This window comes from Pseudoliparis swirei, chromosome 19 (genome assembly GCF_029220125.1).
Source record: "Pseudoliparis swirei isolate HS2019 ecotype Mariana Trench chromosome 19, NWPU_hadal_v1, whole genome shotgun sequence".
Classification (NCBI taxonomy): domain Eukaryota; kingdom Metazoa; phylum Chordata; class Actinopteri; order Perciformes; family Liparidae; genus Pseudoliparis; species Pseudoliparis swirei.
In genome coordinates, this window is record NC_079406.1 from 20709403 (window position 1) to 20726154 (window position 16752).

Consider the following 16752-nt stretch of genomic DNA (forward strand, 5'->3'; position numbering starts at 1 on the left):
TATTGATTATATATGGTAAACATTTCGTAGAGGAAGAACGGTTTTCCCCACTATAACTGGATTTATTTAGTCAATTCATTGAATACATTAAGCCTCTCAAACTTATAAATAGTATAAAAAAGGAATAGAACTTTTAAACTGGATGGCAAACTTTTAGGAGAAAAATAACATGTTTTTCTTCTCCAAGTATAATTTTATATTGGTGAAATTTATTTATCCGACTTCAAATTTACTTTTTTATTGTTGAAATTCATATTCCTGTTTCTCTGTACCAAATATTTAGTACATATCTGCAAGGTGCTTTGAGGTTTTTTCAATGAAAAATTCAAAGCTATGTGAAGAACTGTGCAAATGTTGGTGCCAACACACAGGAAAAATTGTGAACCGTGTCAATATTTTAATTAGTACTGATTATTGAAGTCATAATTATGTAACATATTATAATCTGTGGTAAAAAGTGAGGGTTTTCAAAACACCATGCAGCTACTGCTGATAAACTATACATTCTGTGATCTCGTTGAGAAGTTGAAAACATAACTGTTTGTCAAAGACAAATAAAGGACTTATTTCAACATTGGAGAAGCCGAACAAATCAGTGCTTGACAGCTTTTTCCTCCCATGTTTTTTTGGGTTTTGACTTAAATTACTTTGGCTTTCATGGCTTAAAATGATTTACACAGCAAAGGAGAAAAGAGGGAATGAGTCCAGGAACGTGCAACATGATGCATTTTTGTTGTCATTTATTTATTTAAATCTTTCAAATCAACAGACAATCTTGGGCTTTGTTTTTTTGCAAAAGTAACATTGGCTTCCTCACTCCCCAAAACAAAGTGGCTCTTTTTACACAGATATATGTGCACAAATATAAATGTAAAAAATTCCTCAATCAATCTAATGATTATATTCATTATGGATTAATCTGCCGACAGATTATTTTCCTTATCAATTATTTATTGTTCGTTCTATGAACCACCAAAAAAAGGAAAAAATGATTTCCATAATTGATGTCAGTAAATTACTTGTGTTGTCTTACTAACAGTCTAAAACATAAAGATATTCAATTTACTATGAAAGACGAGGAAACGCAGCAAATCATCACATTTGGGTAACTGGAATCATCAGACTTGTCGTTTTGTTCTAAAATAACACTTAAGACGTTAACTGATTATTATAGTCTTGTCCTTTTTTTGGTGATCAATAGACTCATTGCTGATTAATCATGTTATATTTAGAACAATCACATGTGCTCATACCAGCACATAAAATGTCCTGTCAATGGCTTGTATTGGCTTGTCACTATACATTTTTAGTGCAATAGAACAATATTTTACATTATATTCCAAGTTCTAACAGATTGGGCCAGTTTATCTTGCAGAGGATAAAGATTCAACATTTGGAGGCCATAAACAAAAATAAACAGAAACACTGAAGCATACAGGGGGGCTTTAGATGCTGTGATATCCTGAAATGATCAATATATGCGTCTGGCCCACAAGCTGGGAGAATTTCTGCATTCTCACAATGCTTTATTTACTCTATTGACAGGAGTATAGAGGAGTTAGACTTAAAAAATATGTACCAAATAAATAGTAAACCCTCTCTACAGTGACTTGAGATTGACTTCACGTAAATGATAAAGACTTTAATCTCAGCTTGCTATAAAAATAACTGCTACTCTGAGACCTCCTAATGGGCCAACGCAGTCACGCAATGGCAATTAAAAAGACTCGGCCGCACACATCAGAACAGAATTGGAAACAAAGCTAATCCAAAGCACAAGAATACAGCCGCAACTTAGCAACAGGCACTAATGCATCCAGCTGAGCACGCTGCACACACATTAAATGAGAAGTGTTGAAGCAAATGTGGAGGCAAGTTTGGGGGTCGATCAGAGATGAGATCAAGACGTGAACGCTCCACGTGCTGCACATTTGACGAGGAGTCAAATGTCTGCACTTGTTCATCATTCCTTTAATAGCCTCCTGTGTGTGTGTGTGTGTGTGTATGCATGTGAAGTGTGTGTGTGTGTGCATGTGAGTATCAGCATATGTTTTTTGCGTGTACTTGTGTGACTCTTGCCTCAAACTAAATGTTCAGAATTATGGTGACGTTTTCATCATTTCTGGGAGGAGATTATCAGTTTGAGGTCATCCCATGTGACCGTGACACACAACCACAACACACAGGGACGCTACACACAGGACACACAGGGACGCTACACACAGGGACGCTACACACAGGGACGCCACCATGTTTCCATTGTTGGAGAAAGAATAGTTGAGATTTGGTCTTTGCGGCAAAGTCAGACGGCCTGCAATAAATGATGTTCCTTCAACTGTTGAATGTTTTAGCTATTCACTCGCTGTTATAATAAACTCATATTCTCTTTAAAATGCTTTCACACGGACACGCACATACATACACACACACACACACACACACAGAATGAATTCTGTCGCACCTCTGAAGATGGTGAACTAAATCTAGACAGGTGTATGCACCAAATTTCCATCCTGATAAAGCAACCGAAACTCTGATTCAAATCAACAGCTTGTGGTTTAGATTATGCTGCTAACGGCACCTTCGCAGCCAATAACACCTCTTCAGGGTGTGCTACATCCTCTGTGAACATGGCTAAATGTCACGTCAGTGTTGACATTTTTGCAATTCCGATGTGCTTCTCACAGTGTTTGATCATATCTCCTTGAGCATCATGTTGGGCTGAACTACACGCCCAACCTCCGTTTGTCACGCATTAAACTGCTGAGGTTGTGTCTCTACATCAGCAGTGATAAAAAGAAACTAAATATAATTTCAAAGAAACCGTTATCAACATGACAATGCATGCCGCTTGGTACAGGTACGGGTGTGCTCCATGATCATGGATTCATGGGACCTTTGAGTTTGATAGAGAAGCAAGGCTAGTTAAATGATTCCTGCATCGTTGCTGTGCTGTCAAGAGTTTTTAGACTGCCTCTGCTATTCTTGCAGTATCTGTATTCCCTATGACGTCAGACAGTGATGCAATCTCGCTGGCAGCCTTCTCTGCACCACTGACGGACAGAACAAAGTCATACACGAAAAATTGAAGAAAATCATCGACAGCGTCTCACTTTACTGAGCTGGGAAATGTGCTAGACTTTCTCAATCACTGCTCCGAGTCTGCACTTCGCGATCAACCTCCTGGGACATTCATGATAACTGCCAAGCCATAGTTGAGTCTGGACACGACTTCTCCTTTTCTACCAGTTACATGAAATGTGCTGGTGCTATTCAAACTTTGGGTTATATATAATTTATGCAAATAATCACTGACTGGTATTTGTTGTGGATGGTTATCAACCTTTGAGGGATACAGAGGTAACAAGACAGAAAGATGGGTCAATAAATTAGTTCAGCAATTCATTTTTGAGGAGTATTTGTGAAGATTATATGCAGAGAAGGTGAATTGTTCCTGATACTTAAAAAAAATATATACATTAAATTCCATTTCATTGAGCTGACGCTTTTATCCAAAGTGACTTACAATAAGTGCATTCAACCACGAGTTCAAACTCAGAACAACAAGAATCAAGAAAGTACAATTCCTTCAAGAAAGCCAAACTCCAATGTGCCATTTAAGGGCTACTAAAGCACTACATTCTTTATTCAAGGTATCGTCGGTAAAGATGTTTTTTTCAGTATGAGATGGAAGGTGTAGACTAGAGACTTTCTGCTGTCCTGATGTCAATGAAGAGCTCGTTCCTCAAACAGTCGTGACTTTTTTGAGTGCCTAGCTCGCAGTGACGAAGGTACAAGCCGATTGGCAGAAGCTGATCGGGGTGAATGAGATGGGATGTAAGGTTGGACTATGTCCTGGATGTAGACTGGACTCATCTTGTTCACAGCACGGTACACAAGTACTAATGTTTTGAAGCGCATGCTTGCAGCCACTGGTAACCAGTGTAGGGAGCGGAGGAGCATAGTAGTGTGGGTGAATTTAGGGAGGCTGAAGACCTGCCGAGCTGCTGCATTCTGGATGAGCTGCTAGGAGATATTTACAGTAGTCTAGGCATGAGATGACCTGAGCCTGGACCAGAACCTGTGCCGCTTTCTGAGTAAGAAGGTTACGTATTCTCGTGATGTACCTACAGGAACGTGTTGTTGCAGTAATGTTGGCCTTCAGGGAGACTTGACTGTCGAGTGTCACAACAAGGTTCCTGGCAGTCGAATTCGGGGCTAACACAGAGTTGTTGAAGGTGCTAGTCAGCTCGTGGTTGGTGGAGCCTTTACTTGGGAGAAAAAAAAGTAGTTCAGTTTTTTCATGGTTGATTTTCAGGTGGTCAGATATCCATTGAGAGATGTCAGTCAGACAGGCAGAGATTTCTGCTGCTACCGTTGTTTCAAATTGGGGAAACGAGAGGATCGGTTGGGTGTCATCAGCATAGCTACGGTAGGAAAAGCCACGTCAGGGAATGACAGAGCCGAGAGAATTAGGGTACAGAGAGAAGAGGAGGGGACCCAGGACGGAGCCTTGAGGAACCCCAGTAGTGAGAGGACAAGGATCAGACACAGGTCCTCTCCAAGTCACCCGGTAAGTGCGGTCGTTGAGGTAGGATGAGAAAAGGGAAAGCCCAGAGCCTGAGAAACCAACGTCCTGAAAGGAGGAAATAAGGATCTAGCGGTTCACTGTGTCAAATGCAGCAGAGAGGTCGAGAAGGATAAGGACAGAGGAGAGAGAGGCTGCTCTAGCAGTGTGAAGCTGCTCAGAGACAGCAAGGAGGGCAGTCTCTATCGAGTGGCCAGCGTTGAATCCAGACTGGTGAGGGTGAAAAAGGTTGTTAGGGTGGAGAATGGAGGATACTTGGTTAGATAGCTCGCTCGAGGGTTTTAAAAATAAATGGAAGGAGAGCGAAAGGTCTGTAGTTGTTGACCTCAGATGGATTGAGGGTGGGTTTCTTCAGGAGAGGGTTGACTCTCGCCTCCTTCAGAGAGTTAGGGAAACAGACAGTTGAGAGGGAGCTGTTAATACGATAAGTGAGAAAGATAAGAATGTCAGGAGCAACAGACTGGAGAATGTGAGATGGGACGGGGTCAAGGGGGCAGGTGGTTGTGCGGGCCGAGGTTACCAAGGTAAGAACTTGATTAGGAGACGGGTGAAAGGGGTACGCGAGGGGGACGAAGAAGAAGTTGATGGAAGTGTAGTTATAGAAGATGGATTAGTAAATGAGGTGTGTATGTCATCAGTGTTTGAAAAACAATTATCCTATAAATGGTGTTATAGGACACTAAAGTATAATAAGAAGCTTTGGATAACGAGGTTGCAAAAAGCCTGGAAGAATACTATTTATACAGAGATTTCATGAAATATAGAACTAAGTCCAGGTAAATGAAATACAAGAGACATATTAAGATAAGCTGTCAGTGATAATGAGGCGAGCTAAGAATGAATACTATACTAAAAACGTTATTGGAAAATAAAAACATTAAGGCTACATGGATAGTGTGAATAATAACTCCCTGTCCTCTACTTTCATATTCTCTTATCGTCCTATAGTTTATTGAAGCACAAGATGGATGTAAATGCAGAACTACAGGGAGTAAAAGATACTGCAGTCAAATTATCTTGGCGCACGTAAGTGAAGAAAACGAGATTATAACTTAGAGAAAAGGAAGAGCAAAGAAAAGAAAATGAAGAGCAAAACCTTTGATGGTAATGAGACTGAAAAAAAGACTATAAACTGCATTATAAGTAGAACTCACAAAAGAAACACAGATTCACTCAATTACAATCGCTCAGACTGACTACCGGCTACTACCGCAGCGAAAGCCCTCTGAAAAGAAAAATGTACGATTTGTCTCATCTCCCGGCTCCCTTTTGATCATGGCATGTGTATAATGTCGTTTCAGATTGTCGCTGTAAAATATTTTGTTTGGAAACGTACACTCAAATGATCAATAAACATGAGAATCAAATTGAATACAATTTTAGATGTCATAATATAATGATATTCATTGTCCTGTACACAGAATATTCTTTACGAGTGACTCGAAGGTGGGAATGACTCCTCATTTGAAAGAAATCTGTAAATTATACCAAGTAGTAGATGGTATATTTATCATGGTCCTTCTCACCGCTACGTTTTCTCACCCAGCATGTTCATGTGGTCCCTCGTCTGCTCTCGGGAGACGTTTCCACTCTTTGAGGCTTCTGTCTGAAAACATTGGTTTCTCTGCCTCTCATAAGAAAGTGATAGTTGAACGTATGTGAGCCTTGAAAAAGGACCCTGCTCTAATTCTGAGAAGAAAATAAAAAGATCAATATTCCCTATTGATTGTAGATTCAATTCAATTCAGTTTATTTTATATAGCCCAATATCACAAATGTGCCTCAAAGGGCTTTACAATCTGTACACATAGACATCCCTGTCCCAGGACCTCACATCGGATCAGGGAAAACTCCCCAAGAAATAGAAAAATAACTTTCACGTGGAAAGAATTTAAGAAACCTTCAGGAGAGCAACAGGAGGATCCCTCTCCAGGATGGACAGAAGCAAGAGATGTCATGTGTACAGATGAACAATGTTACAGAGTTACAACACATTCAATGAATATAACATGAGAGATGGCTGGCTGGGAACATTTCACCGGATCTCCAAACAGCACCGCCGACATTTGACGAGGAAGAACGAAACATTGCACGACTGCTAATAGATGCAAGGTACACTGCCAATAGCCGTTTGTTAAACGCTCCTTCTCCCTTGAGGACACCTTACATCTTCCAGCTGATACATGCAGAGCACAGCTTGTTTGTCTCTTTGTTGAGTCGTCAAATGTCATTAATATTCATAAATCAGCCAGTAGCATTGCACATTGTAATTACTTGGCATTTATTAGAATGCAGGTTTCTTGTTATTTACATAATGGCACTGAAAAGAGCCGTCGTGCAGATGCTCCTGTGGGAATTTACATGAAGCAGACTTCTCACGTGGAGATACCAGCATTAATCATGCAGAAGGTTATGCATGTGAATGTGAAAACACACAATTGAAATCTGATCGCGGAGGAATGAGAGCTGGGTGGAAGTCTGAAACAAGGTTGTGCTGGGCTGCAGTGGTAGGTGCCCTCCAAATGGTCAACTCTGATCCATTGGGTGGTTTCTTTTTAAATGTCATTTCCAGATCCTTCTTTCTGGCTTTCTTTCTGTCTTTTCGGTACTGTAAGGGTACTTGAGTACATTCAATGGATTTGTTCAGGTTAACCACGTCGGAAACAATCCCGACACAGGAAGTCACCTGAAACGAAATTGTAAATGCTGTCACTCCACTGGAGAAGGATCTTTGCCAAAAGAAAAGTACACTGAAGGATGCAATGACGTGCAGTGACACCGATTTAGGATTAAGACTACCGGTAATATGTGTTCAATTCATCAATAAATTGCTTTGTCTATAAAATGTGAGAACATTTTAATTTTTTTGTATGTATTCAAACTTGTCAGACCAAAACCCCAAACATAGTCAGTCCTCTCTCTCACAGTGGAGCATCACATATTCTAAAATATTCTCATACTGTGTTGTGTCCACGTCTTAGTCACAACTAACCTGAAACAATTACAACTCAACTGCCTGTCTCATGACATTAATGATCACAGCTTGTGGTTTTGGTCTCTAAAGATCTCCAGTGTGAGATGCTGCTGAGCTCACGGTCTGATAAGTGGTCAGTCAGTCATTGAGCCAAAACTCAAGGGCCGTCGCTGTTGATTTAGCTAGCAGGGTTAGGGTGATCTGGCAGGAGGAAACCTGTTAGAGCCCGCCGCCCGGGGAAAACGACCTCCTCTCCACCACTGTTCAGGTGCTCAGCTGGCAGCGATGATGCAAAGTGCAGCACACTGGCGACAACCGACTGGTAACTCCAGCATCTTGCTGCACGCACGTTGATCAAGCTCAGCTTTCTCAGGAAAAAGAAACTCATTCCAGACCTGCCGAGGGGAAGGGGCAGTGCGCGTATCGTCCTTAGTATTAGTACAGCAAAAAGTCAGTTTTAATCCCGCCCCTCATCTTACCGCGTGTGTGGCGCCTCTGCTGCCCGAACAGTCCTGAGCCGGGCAGACGCTGTGGCGGCCGTGTCCGGATAGTCCGTCGCCACAGTGAAGCACAAGAGACCTCACGCTCTCAGATCTCTCGTCATCGGTCGTACCAGCGCTCCCGCTCATCCGTCAAGACAAGCACCTTCCTCGTTATTCCCGTTACGACGGGGATAGTGGTTTGTATTGTAGCTCTTAGCCGTTTCCGCCTCCGCTTGACACCCGATCGCCCAGCTCCGTAGCTCCAGCGAGCAGGTCTGTCTCCACGCACAGGCAGAAGCCTGCACAGCGCGATCAGCTGAGCAAAGCAAAACGCCACTACTGAAACAAGCAGCCGTTGGCACAGCGCTTCCAATACAGTTTATCCCTGCAGGACCTCGATCTGATGTCACGACACACGCTGTGGTTCATCCAGGGCAACTGCAGTTAGTCTCTCAAACTATATTACGTACATATAGAGAATAACGTAATGATGACGAGAATGGGCAGTAATCACTGACACGATTGTAGTCAAAAAGGAAGTTTAGTAAATAAGAGTGCTCCAGAAAGGCCAAATAATAATTCAGCATCAAAAGATGATGAAACTGGAATAGTCTATATCATTATGTATTATTGTCTTTTTTCTTCTTTCGTCAAAAGTTTTTAAAAAAATGCATATTCCCCCTCTAAGCCAAACACACAATCAACATAATGCAGGTTGTGTGAAATTAAGCTGAACCCGACTTTCCCCGTGTGTACTTTTCCTGATTTCTGCACATCTCTGTGCTGTCAACTCAATCAGCTGATTGTCACTGTTCACTTCAACCAATGTGATGCCACTTCACCCTCTGTCGACCAATCATCGTGTTGCTGTCAACACGCACAGCGATTCATCTCTGGGCTGCTTTCAGCTGTCATTCCGTGACGCTTCCTCCTCTCCAGCGCTCATCACATCCAGCCCCTCGCTGGGATTCAGAGCCCAGGCCCAGCGAGCTCATTCCAGATTCTGCTGCACGCCTCATCCATTCAATCAGAGTTAAAGATGCAACTCCAGGAAGAGCTTTCATTGGACAACAAGTCATACCTACGGTAGATTAAAATGTGAGCCGTCATTGCAACTTCCTTTTAGCTGCGCAAGAACAAAACATGGCTGATTTATATCATTAATAAACTTTTAAAACCCTTCTTAAAACCCATTTTTACAGACTGACTTCATGTGACGTCGCATTACTGCTTTATTGTACAAAATTATTTAAAAGATTTCATTGTAGTTGCATTTCTTAGTTTATCTTTTATCGAGGTTGAACTCTGACCCCAGTTTGTGATAGCTTTGGTGTTTTATTGCGTCGCTTTTGCTGCTTTACAGATCAAAGCACTTCGTAAACTCGGTTTTTAACCCTTGTGTTGCCTTAGGGTCATTTTGACCCGAATCAATATTACACCCTCCCCCCGCCTTTGGGTCATTTTGACCCGATTCAATGTTTCACCCTCCTGTTACCTTTATATTTACTAACATATTTTACCCTTTGGGTTCAATTTGACGCCAGCAATTAAAACCTCCAGAAAATTATTAGAATTAATATTGTTTTCCAAGTTTAAGTGTGAGGCACTTTATGTTTGTTTGTTGACTATCGAAAGAACACCGACATTAAACATTGAATGGGGTCAAATGAATCCTAAGGCGGGAGGAGGGTGTAATATTGATTCGGGTCAAAATGACCCTAATGCAACACAAGGGTTAAAGGTGCTGTATAAATAACGGCAGTTACTTGTATTATTTCTCAAGCGTTTAACATGGTAAAAATATTTCCCCACCTGTTTCAACCAAATATTCCAGCATACACTAGTCATGAATTCCACAGGGCTGATGGACACTACTCACCAGGCCTTCTGGGGTTTGCAGTCCAACGAGAACATCATTAACAAGAATTTAGCTGCAAACCACACGAGGATGCTTGGCCAGCTCTTCACGGCCAAACATAATAACTTCTTCAAATCAGTGTCGAAGGACAGAACCTGCACACGAGAGAACCAACGCCGACCCAACCACTCCTCACACCACAAAATAAACTTTACTCAAATAACTTTCCACTGTGCAGATAATTGCTCTCTTTGCAAAGCAATTCTTTTTTTGGTGAAGGTCACTCGATTCACGACAGCATGACGAGTGGCCATCGCTCATTAGGAGAGAGTTTCACTTTCATCCGACCTGGCATGAGCCTGGAACGCTCTGGCATTTCAGATCAAACACTGATTAGGCCCGCTGGCTTCACCAACTAATGGGCCGCTGCTGGACCTCAAGGCAGGAAGGTCTTTACCCCGGACTTTTTCTCAGAGTTCACAGTATGAAACAGTAAAGTTTATCTTTCTTTGTCGGCAGAATGCCATGAATGCATTTCCCCTCTTTACCTCTCCTCTCACCTGTAGGGTGTGAGTATTTGATGTGGCAGAGCCCACTCAGTGGGGGGGGAAATACCTTATGGGCATTCACCGCTGTGCTTTCATACTTTGTATTAAGATAGACAGTATTGGAGAGAGAAAGCAGAGAGACACTGAATTAAACAGTAAGCCGTTGTGTCACACTCAGCTAAATATCCTGTGCCCAGACAGTGTAAAGCAATTAGTCCAACACTTGCCATTCATTCAGGCTAAAAGTGAATGCAATTCTCCTAGCATACCGAAATGCAGAAAACAAAAAACATTGTGCAAAACAATATTTGGAACATGCCAAAGAAATAATCCTCAAAGAAATAGAAATCTCTTTAGTTCGAGTAATATTCCATGGTTTTATGGTTCTCCAGATGTCATTCCAAGTGCCTGCAGGCAAATGTTTCCGGAGCGGTTCCTGCATCTCGGTGCTGCAGCACTGGCATCCTGGAAGTGAAGAGCACATTTCAGGAGCCGTTATGAATTCCAAAAACTAATGAAGGCCGTGGAGATTTATATTGATAGAAACACACACACAAACATGTCCCCAGGCGCTGTGGCCACACAGCCGCTGTCAATGCAAACCACCCCCGGTGCTGCCCAGCCGGCTCCACCCGTGGGAGGTGTAGCTGCTCCGGCGCTCAGTAGGAGGAGCTGTTGACTCGTCACGTTGATGTCAACGAGCTTTCTGAGCTCCACATCTGTTGACATTCATCAGGGGACGACTGTCCAAACTCTTCAACTGCCGACCGGCCGAGAAAGTGATCTCCTGATCCACTTTGTGAAGCGATCGTGTTCTTATTTAGGGACGCTCAAGGCAGGCCATACCCGGAATTAAGTAGACGCCTTCAGGAAGCACCGTGAGAGGAACATGTCATTAAGGGTATCTCGAGCATCATGACATCGGTTATCTCCTCACGTCCAATTATGCCTCTTCTTAAGAGTGATGATTTACAACTCATTCAAAAGAAAATGACACTTGCCCGTACATTAAAAATTCAGACTGAGTGTTTGCGAAAGCTCAAAACATCTCCCTGGAATGCTTCGGGAACGAGGAGGCTCCTCGCTGAGGCTCCTCACTGAGGCTCCTCACTGAGGCTCCTCGCTGCGTCGCGGTGACGAGAAGACGACAGTGAATGGAGAGCGCCGTTCACCGGGGACTGCTGCTGGATTTAATTAGTCTGTGTTTACCTCCTTGCCTGACGCCCGACAATCTGATGCACATCCACGAGCAAGCGCGCGCGTGCGTGCGTGTACAAGCTCACACACATCCAGCTGTATGAGATGAATTGCGAGCGCCTGCAGTCAATCAGTGCGTAGGAAGGTAACTCAGCTGTAAGCAGCGTCTGAAAGAACATTTATGCACCATATTAGTGTTTTGTTTATGTCAGGGCGAGCAAGAGAGGAGGCGAGTGAGTGAGAGAGGAGAGGCTGTTGTCAGGCGCGTTGGAGGTACAGCATATTACATACCTGCAAACTCACGAGGGGTGAACAAGGTGACACCGCGGACCCAAGAGCTTTTTAAGACAAAGAAGTGGAATGTCCTGCAATGGCCAAGTCAATCACCTGACCTGAGTCCAATGGAGCTGCATTTCACTTGCTGAGGACCAAACTGAAGGGAAAATGCCCCAAGAAGCAGCAGGAAGTGAGACAGTGGCAGCAGAGGGCTGGCAGAGCATCACCAGGGATGAAACCCAGCCTCTGGTGACGTCTCTGGGTTCCAGACTTCAGGCCGTCATTGACTGCATAGGATCTGCAACCAAATATTACAATTGACAATCACTTTGATGATTATGTTAGTTTGTCCAATTACTTTTGGTCCCTTAAAAAGGAGGGGGCACGTATACAATGTGTTGTAGTTCCTACACTGTTCACCTGATTTGGATGTAAAGACCCTTAAATTAAAGCTGAAAGTCTGCACTTAAAGCACATCAAGGTTGTTTCATTCAAAATCCATTGTGGTGGTGTACAGAGCCAAAATGATGAACATGGTGTCAATGTCCAAATATTTATGGTCCTGACTAGATCTATATCTCTATATACACAGCCTATTTTGCATGTTTGTGTTTTTATTTTATTTTTAATTTTTATTTTATTTATTTTTCATCGCTGTCCGACATGAAAATATGTTGCCTCTTGAATAAATACTTTAAAACAGGAAGAGGACCAATGGCTGAGCAGCTTGAGGAGGACCAATGGCTGAGCAGCTTGAGGAGGAATGAATAAACTGAGCCATCAGCAGGAGGAATGTGAACTGTTGCGCAATAGGCATGATACTTATTTTAGCTGAATAGTTCAAAAGCCACAAAATACAAAATAACAAGGTATTAAAAAAAAGGATGAACTGATTCAAGGTTACACGGACAGAAAATCTTCCAGTAATATAAATGTGTGTAAATACTAAACTAAAGATGTGGTCCTGATGAGGCCGCGTCTTCTTAGGACCACATCAAACAAGAGCTTCTGTGGCTTTTCATTTCACATCTTCTCCGCGTCTCACTGCAATCTCAACGCCAGCGGACCAGTGGACACCCCCCCCCCCCCAAACAAAAACTTCGGATCTACACGATTCATGTGGATGACCTATTTTGATTTTAAAACGTCGAATTTCGCCAAAAGGTGACAAGTTTGCAGGTATGATATAGTCATCGGTGGTCATCCGCTGAGATCCAGTCCTACAGTGTGGGGAGGAAGTGTAGCGATGCACAACTCGAAGAGAAAGAGAGGGCCTAATCTTTGCTTTTGGGTATTGCTATGACAACAAATAAGAGAAGTAATGCATTACAGCACAAGCAATCCCCCCCTTTCCTAATCATGCTCGACTACGAGGCTTGGAGGTTACATTCTGTATTTAACACGAAAATAATCCAGACAGAACACGGTTTACTTTCCTCCACGAAACCCTCTTCCCATTCAAACCGAGAGCCGTTAATAATGGATAAATACCGTGAGGGGAAAACCGTGTCGAAGCTTGTCGGCAAAACACACTCATTCCCCATTATTAATTCAGGTACGAGGAGTCGTGCGCTGACAAGTGAACCAACGATCATTTTTCAAATGCAAAGCCTGTAGGAGACGGAGGACCGACGAGCGTACATCGCGTGTCATAATTAACCTTTTGTTTCTCAGAGCGAAGAATAACCCAGAGGAAGAGGAGCAGGAGCAATGCTGGACTGTTGGGAGGAACCACACACACACACACACACACTTTGTGTATGCGTCACAGTAGCAACGGCACACAACAACCGCCACACACCAATTAGACATCCCGACGTGATCCCCGAGGTGAGAGCTCGTCTTCATTTGCTTCTGAAAGACACAAACGGCCTCTCGTGAGGCTCTGACGTCGCCTCGAGTGCAGCTGCTCTCAGGAGGAACGGGGAGACATCACAACTGAATGACGCCCTTCAAGTAGACGTCCACCATTTGTATTTGTGCGCGTCTCTCAGGACTGATGGTGGAGCTGGTTTGTACAACTAGAACCACACGCACAGCGTCACGTCATTAAATGATTTCATCAAACTGGTTTTTAATATATTCAAACGTCTTTTTATAATCAAAAATATCATCCCAGCATTTACAGTGTATAACCACAAATGATTCTATGTGTACTGTTGACAGCCTTTACAGAAAATGAAGAAATATATCCATTTTTTAAATCTATTTTACAAACCGAGGAAGGGCAAAGGGAGAAGCGAGGGAGCCGTCGGTGTTCAGGGAGACCCTGATAAGCCCCCTTGGCTCGCCCGGTCGTCCCTCACATGACGCCAGACGGCGCTCCGGCTCAGACGGCACGATACCCGATTACTACACAATAATCCAGTGACTGTAGGATTCGGTGGTCTTCTCTAACTCCTGGAGAGTCGTTATGTCTAAAAACATTTTGCAGACAGAGTTAAAGCTCACGAAGATTTCGCCACGGCGGTTGGGTGTCAACATTCACGTAACCATGGAAATGCTGCGTTTTTACATCTCTGCCACCCACAGAGTCCCCGGAATGCCGTAACATTCCCTCCTCAGCTGAGAGCCGCGTGTCCTCGTGCAGCGTCTTTGATATTGGTGCGCTCCATCCCGCGTCTTTCACATCTTTACGGTGTCCCCGTGTCGTCTCTGCCGTGAGCCCCAGAGTCTACGTGCTCTTGATGCCCTGGAAGCCACAGAAGCTCCAGCGTTTCTCCAGACTGGCGCCGACGCCGGTCAGCTCCTGTCTGAAGGTGCAGGGCAGCCGGGAGAGAAGAGCCTCCACCTCGCCGGTGTTAATCTGTGAACACACACACACACACACACACACACACAGAGAGCAGCATTAGACAAAGAAATACACACCAAGTCGCTCTAGTTGCTATTTTATCTGAGAGATTAGAACAATTAATTCCCGTCCTTGATTTTCCGTATGAATGCCGATCAGATGGTAACATGCGGACACGGCTCTGGTCCGGGGAGGCAGCGTTTCATTCCATTTTAATCATCCTACAAACTTGTGTTTGACTAAATGGACCCTGGAATTTTCATGGACTTTTGAAACTCTGTTGGTATTGTTGAAGTAATCCTTAAACTCGAGGCCGAGTAATCAAAAACAAACGGCTCCAAATGAAATAACTTGACAGGCCGTGTGCTTCAAAGGCGTCTCACAAAGCAGCAGAACTCCAACAACCAGCTCCTGTGTTATCAGAACCTCTGTGATGAAGACGAGCACAGTGTTTGGTCAACATCAAAACATGAGGCATTCCCACTGAAACACATGTCTGTGTGTTCAAAGTGTGTATGTAGGAGTTAGAAGGATTCTTTGGCAAAAATGGAATATCTTTTTCATAAGTATGTTTTCACAAGTGTCCAAATCACCTGAAACTAAGAATTTTTTAGTTTTCTTTAAAATAATACATTTATATCTACAACGTCCACCAAGTTGCACCGCTATGTTTCTATGGTAGCTCAGAACCGACAAACCAAAATGTTAGAAAGAGCCTTTTTTGCTTTTCCGTGAATGGGAAGCCTCCGCATATCACCCAGAAGCTTAGAAAGGGAGGAGAGGTATTCAGTCACATGCAATCTGCTACCTCACCACTCGATGCCACGACTCACTCCTACACATTGATGCTTTAAGATGAGGTCTTCTTGCTAAGTCACACATGTGATTTTGGTTTGGCTTTTTTTTTAACTGATGGATAAAGAGTGCTTTACACATTTAACAGACGACATGATGGTGCATGTATATGTGTGCATGTGCAGTATTTGGGTGTGTCGTGACATGTTACGGCATTTTTACGACATCAAGATCCAATTTTCAAAAGCGTTGTATGTCCCCTTCTTAATTATTTTTAATCAGCTAATTTGTTGCCAAGTCAACCGATGAGCTAACTTTGGACATTGCTCATACGGCCACACTTTAATCTTTTGCACACAACACCTCCTCTCTACTCTCAATTGCACCCCGACTGCAAACAGAATCACAGTGCATGGAAGTTAATTATAGCGAGGGTGTGTGACGACAAAGCTGCCACCTGACTCGGCGTAATCTGGCCCACCCCACTCGGGTGGGCCGAGGATCACCAGTCGACTGAAATCCTGAGGAGACAACGGCACGAGCTGCTGGAGGCGATCCGCCGCGTCTCGCATTAATAACCCGCCTGTCGGAGCCCAGTGCCGATGTCAGGACGCATTAAGGTCCATCAAGGAGATCGCACCGGTGTGACATCACAGACAATGGAGCCGAGTGTGGAGCCGGGAGATAAGTGGGGAGGATTGGGCTTGTTGTTGGGAGTCGAGTCAGTGAAATTGACGAAACTCTGTGGGCTGCTTGATGTGTGTCGCGGAGAGTTGAGAACAGATGCACAGGCACACACACACGCACACACACATATCAGCACATTAACACAGACGACAAAAAAAAACCAAAAGGCACAAGAGAAGACGGTCACACTCTATTCTTTCCGCGTGTGAGAATGAGTCAGGATGGTGATGAGCACATTCAAAGAGTTGCTCCAGAGAACAGTCACTTCTCGGGGGCAACCTGGTGGACGAGGAGACAGTTTCCTTTGACAAATTCATTCTGGAACAAGAATTTAATTCTGCCCAGTGGCTGCAAAGGGAGCGGTGACATCTTCCAAATTCTTTCTGAAGATCTCCTCGTCGGCCATTCATCGAGGCATGAGGTTTGATACCTTTGTACCACATTCACATCCAGCATGGGATAAGAGTCCTTTGTCTTCACACCTTTTCCTGGCTGAGAAGGCAGCAACACTACAGTTTGTAGCGTTTGCTTTCTGAGCTGCAGCCGACTGTAC

At 43.5% G+C, this 16752-nt stretch overlaps 1 protein-coding gene across 5 annotated transcripts in view; it reads right to left on the reverse strand.

Annotated features, from left to right (window-relative positions):
* Nucleotides 1-13977: 13977 nt before the first annotated feature.
* Nucleotides 13978-16752, reverse strand: part of enox2 (ecto-NOX disulfide-thiol exchanger 2) — a 151963-nt gene continuing 149188 nt past the window's right edge. For all 5 annotated transcript variants that reach the window (XM_056438973.1, XM_056438971.1, XM_056438970.1 and 2 more), the window contains one exon: nucleotides 13978-14729. In XM_056438973.1, the coding sequence (XP_056294948.1) occupies nucleotides 14598-14729 (132 nt within the window). In that variant the 3' untranslated portion in view covers nucleotides 13978-14597. The remainder of the gene's footprint in view (nucleotides 14730-16752) is intronic.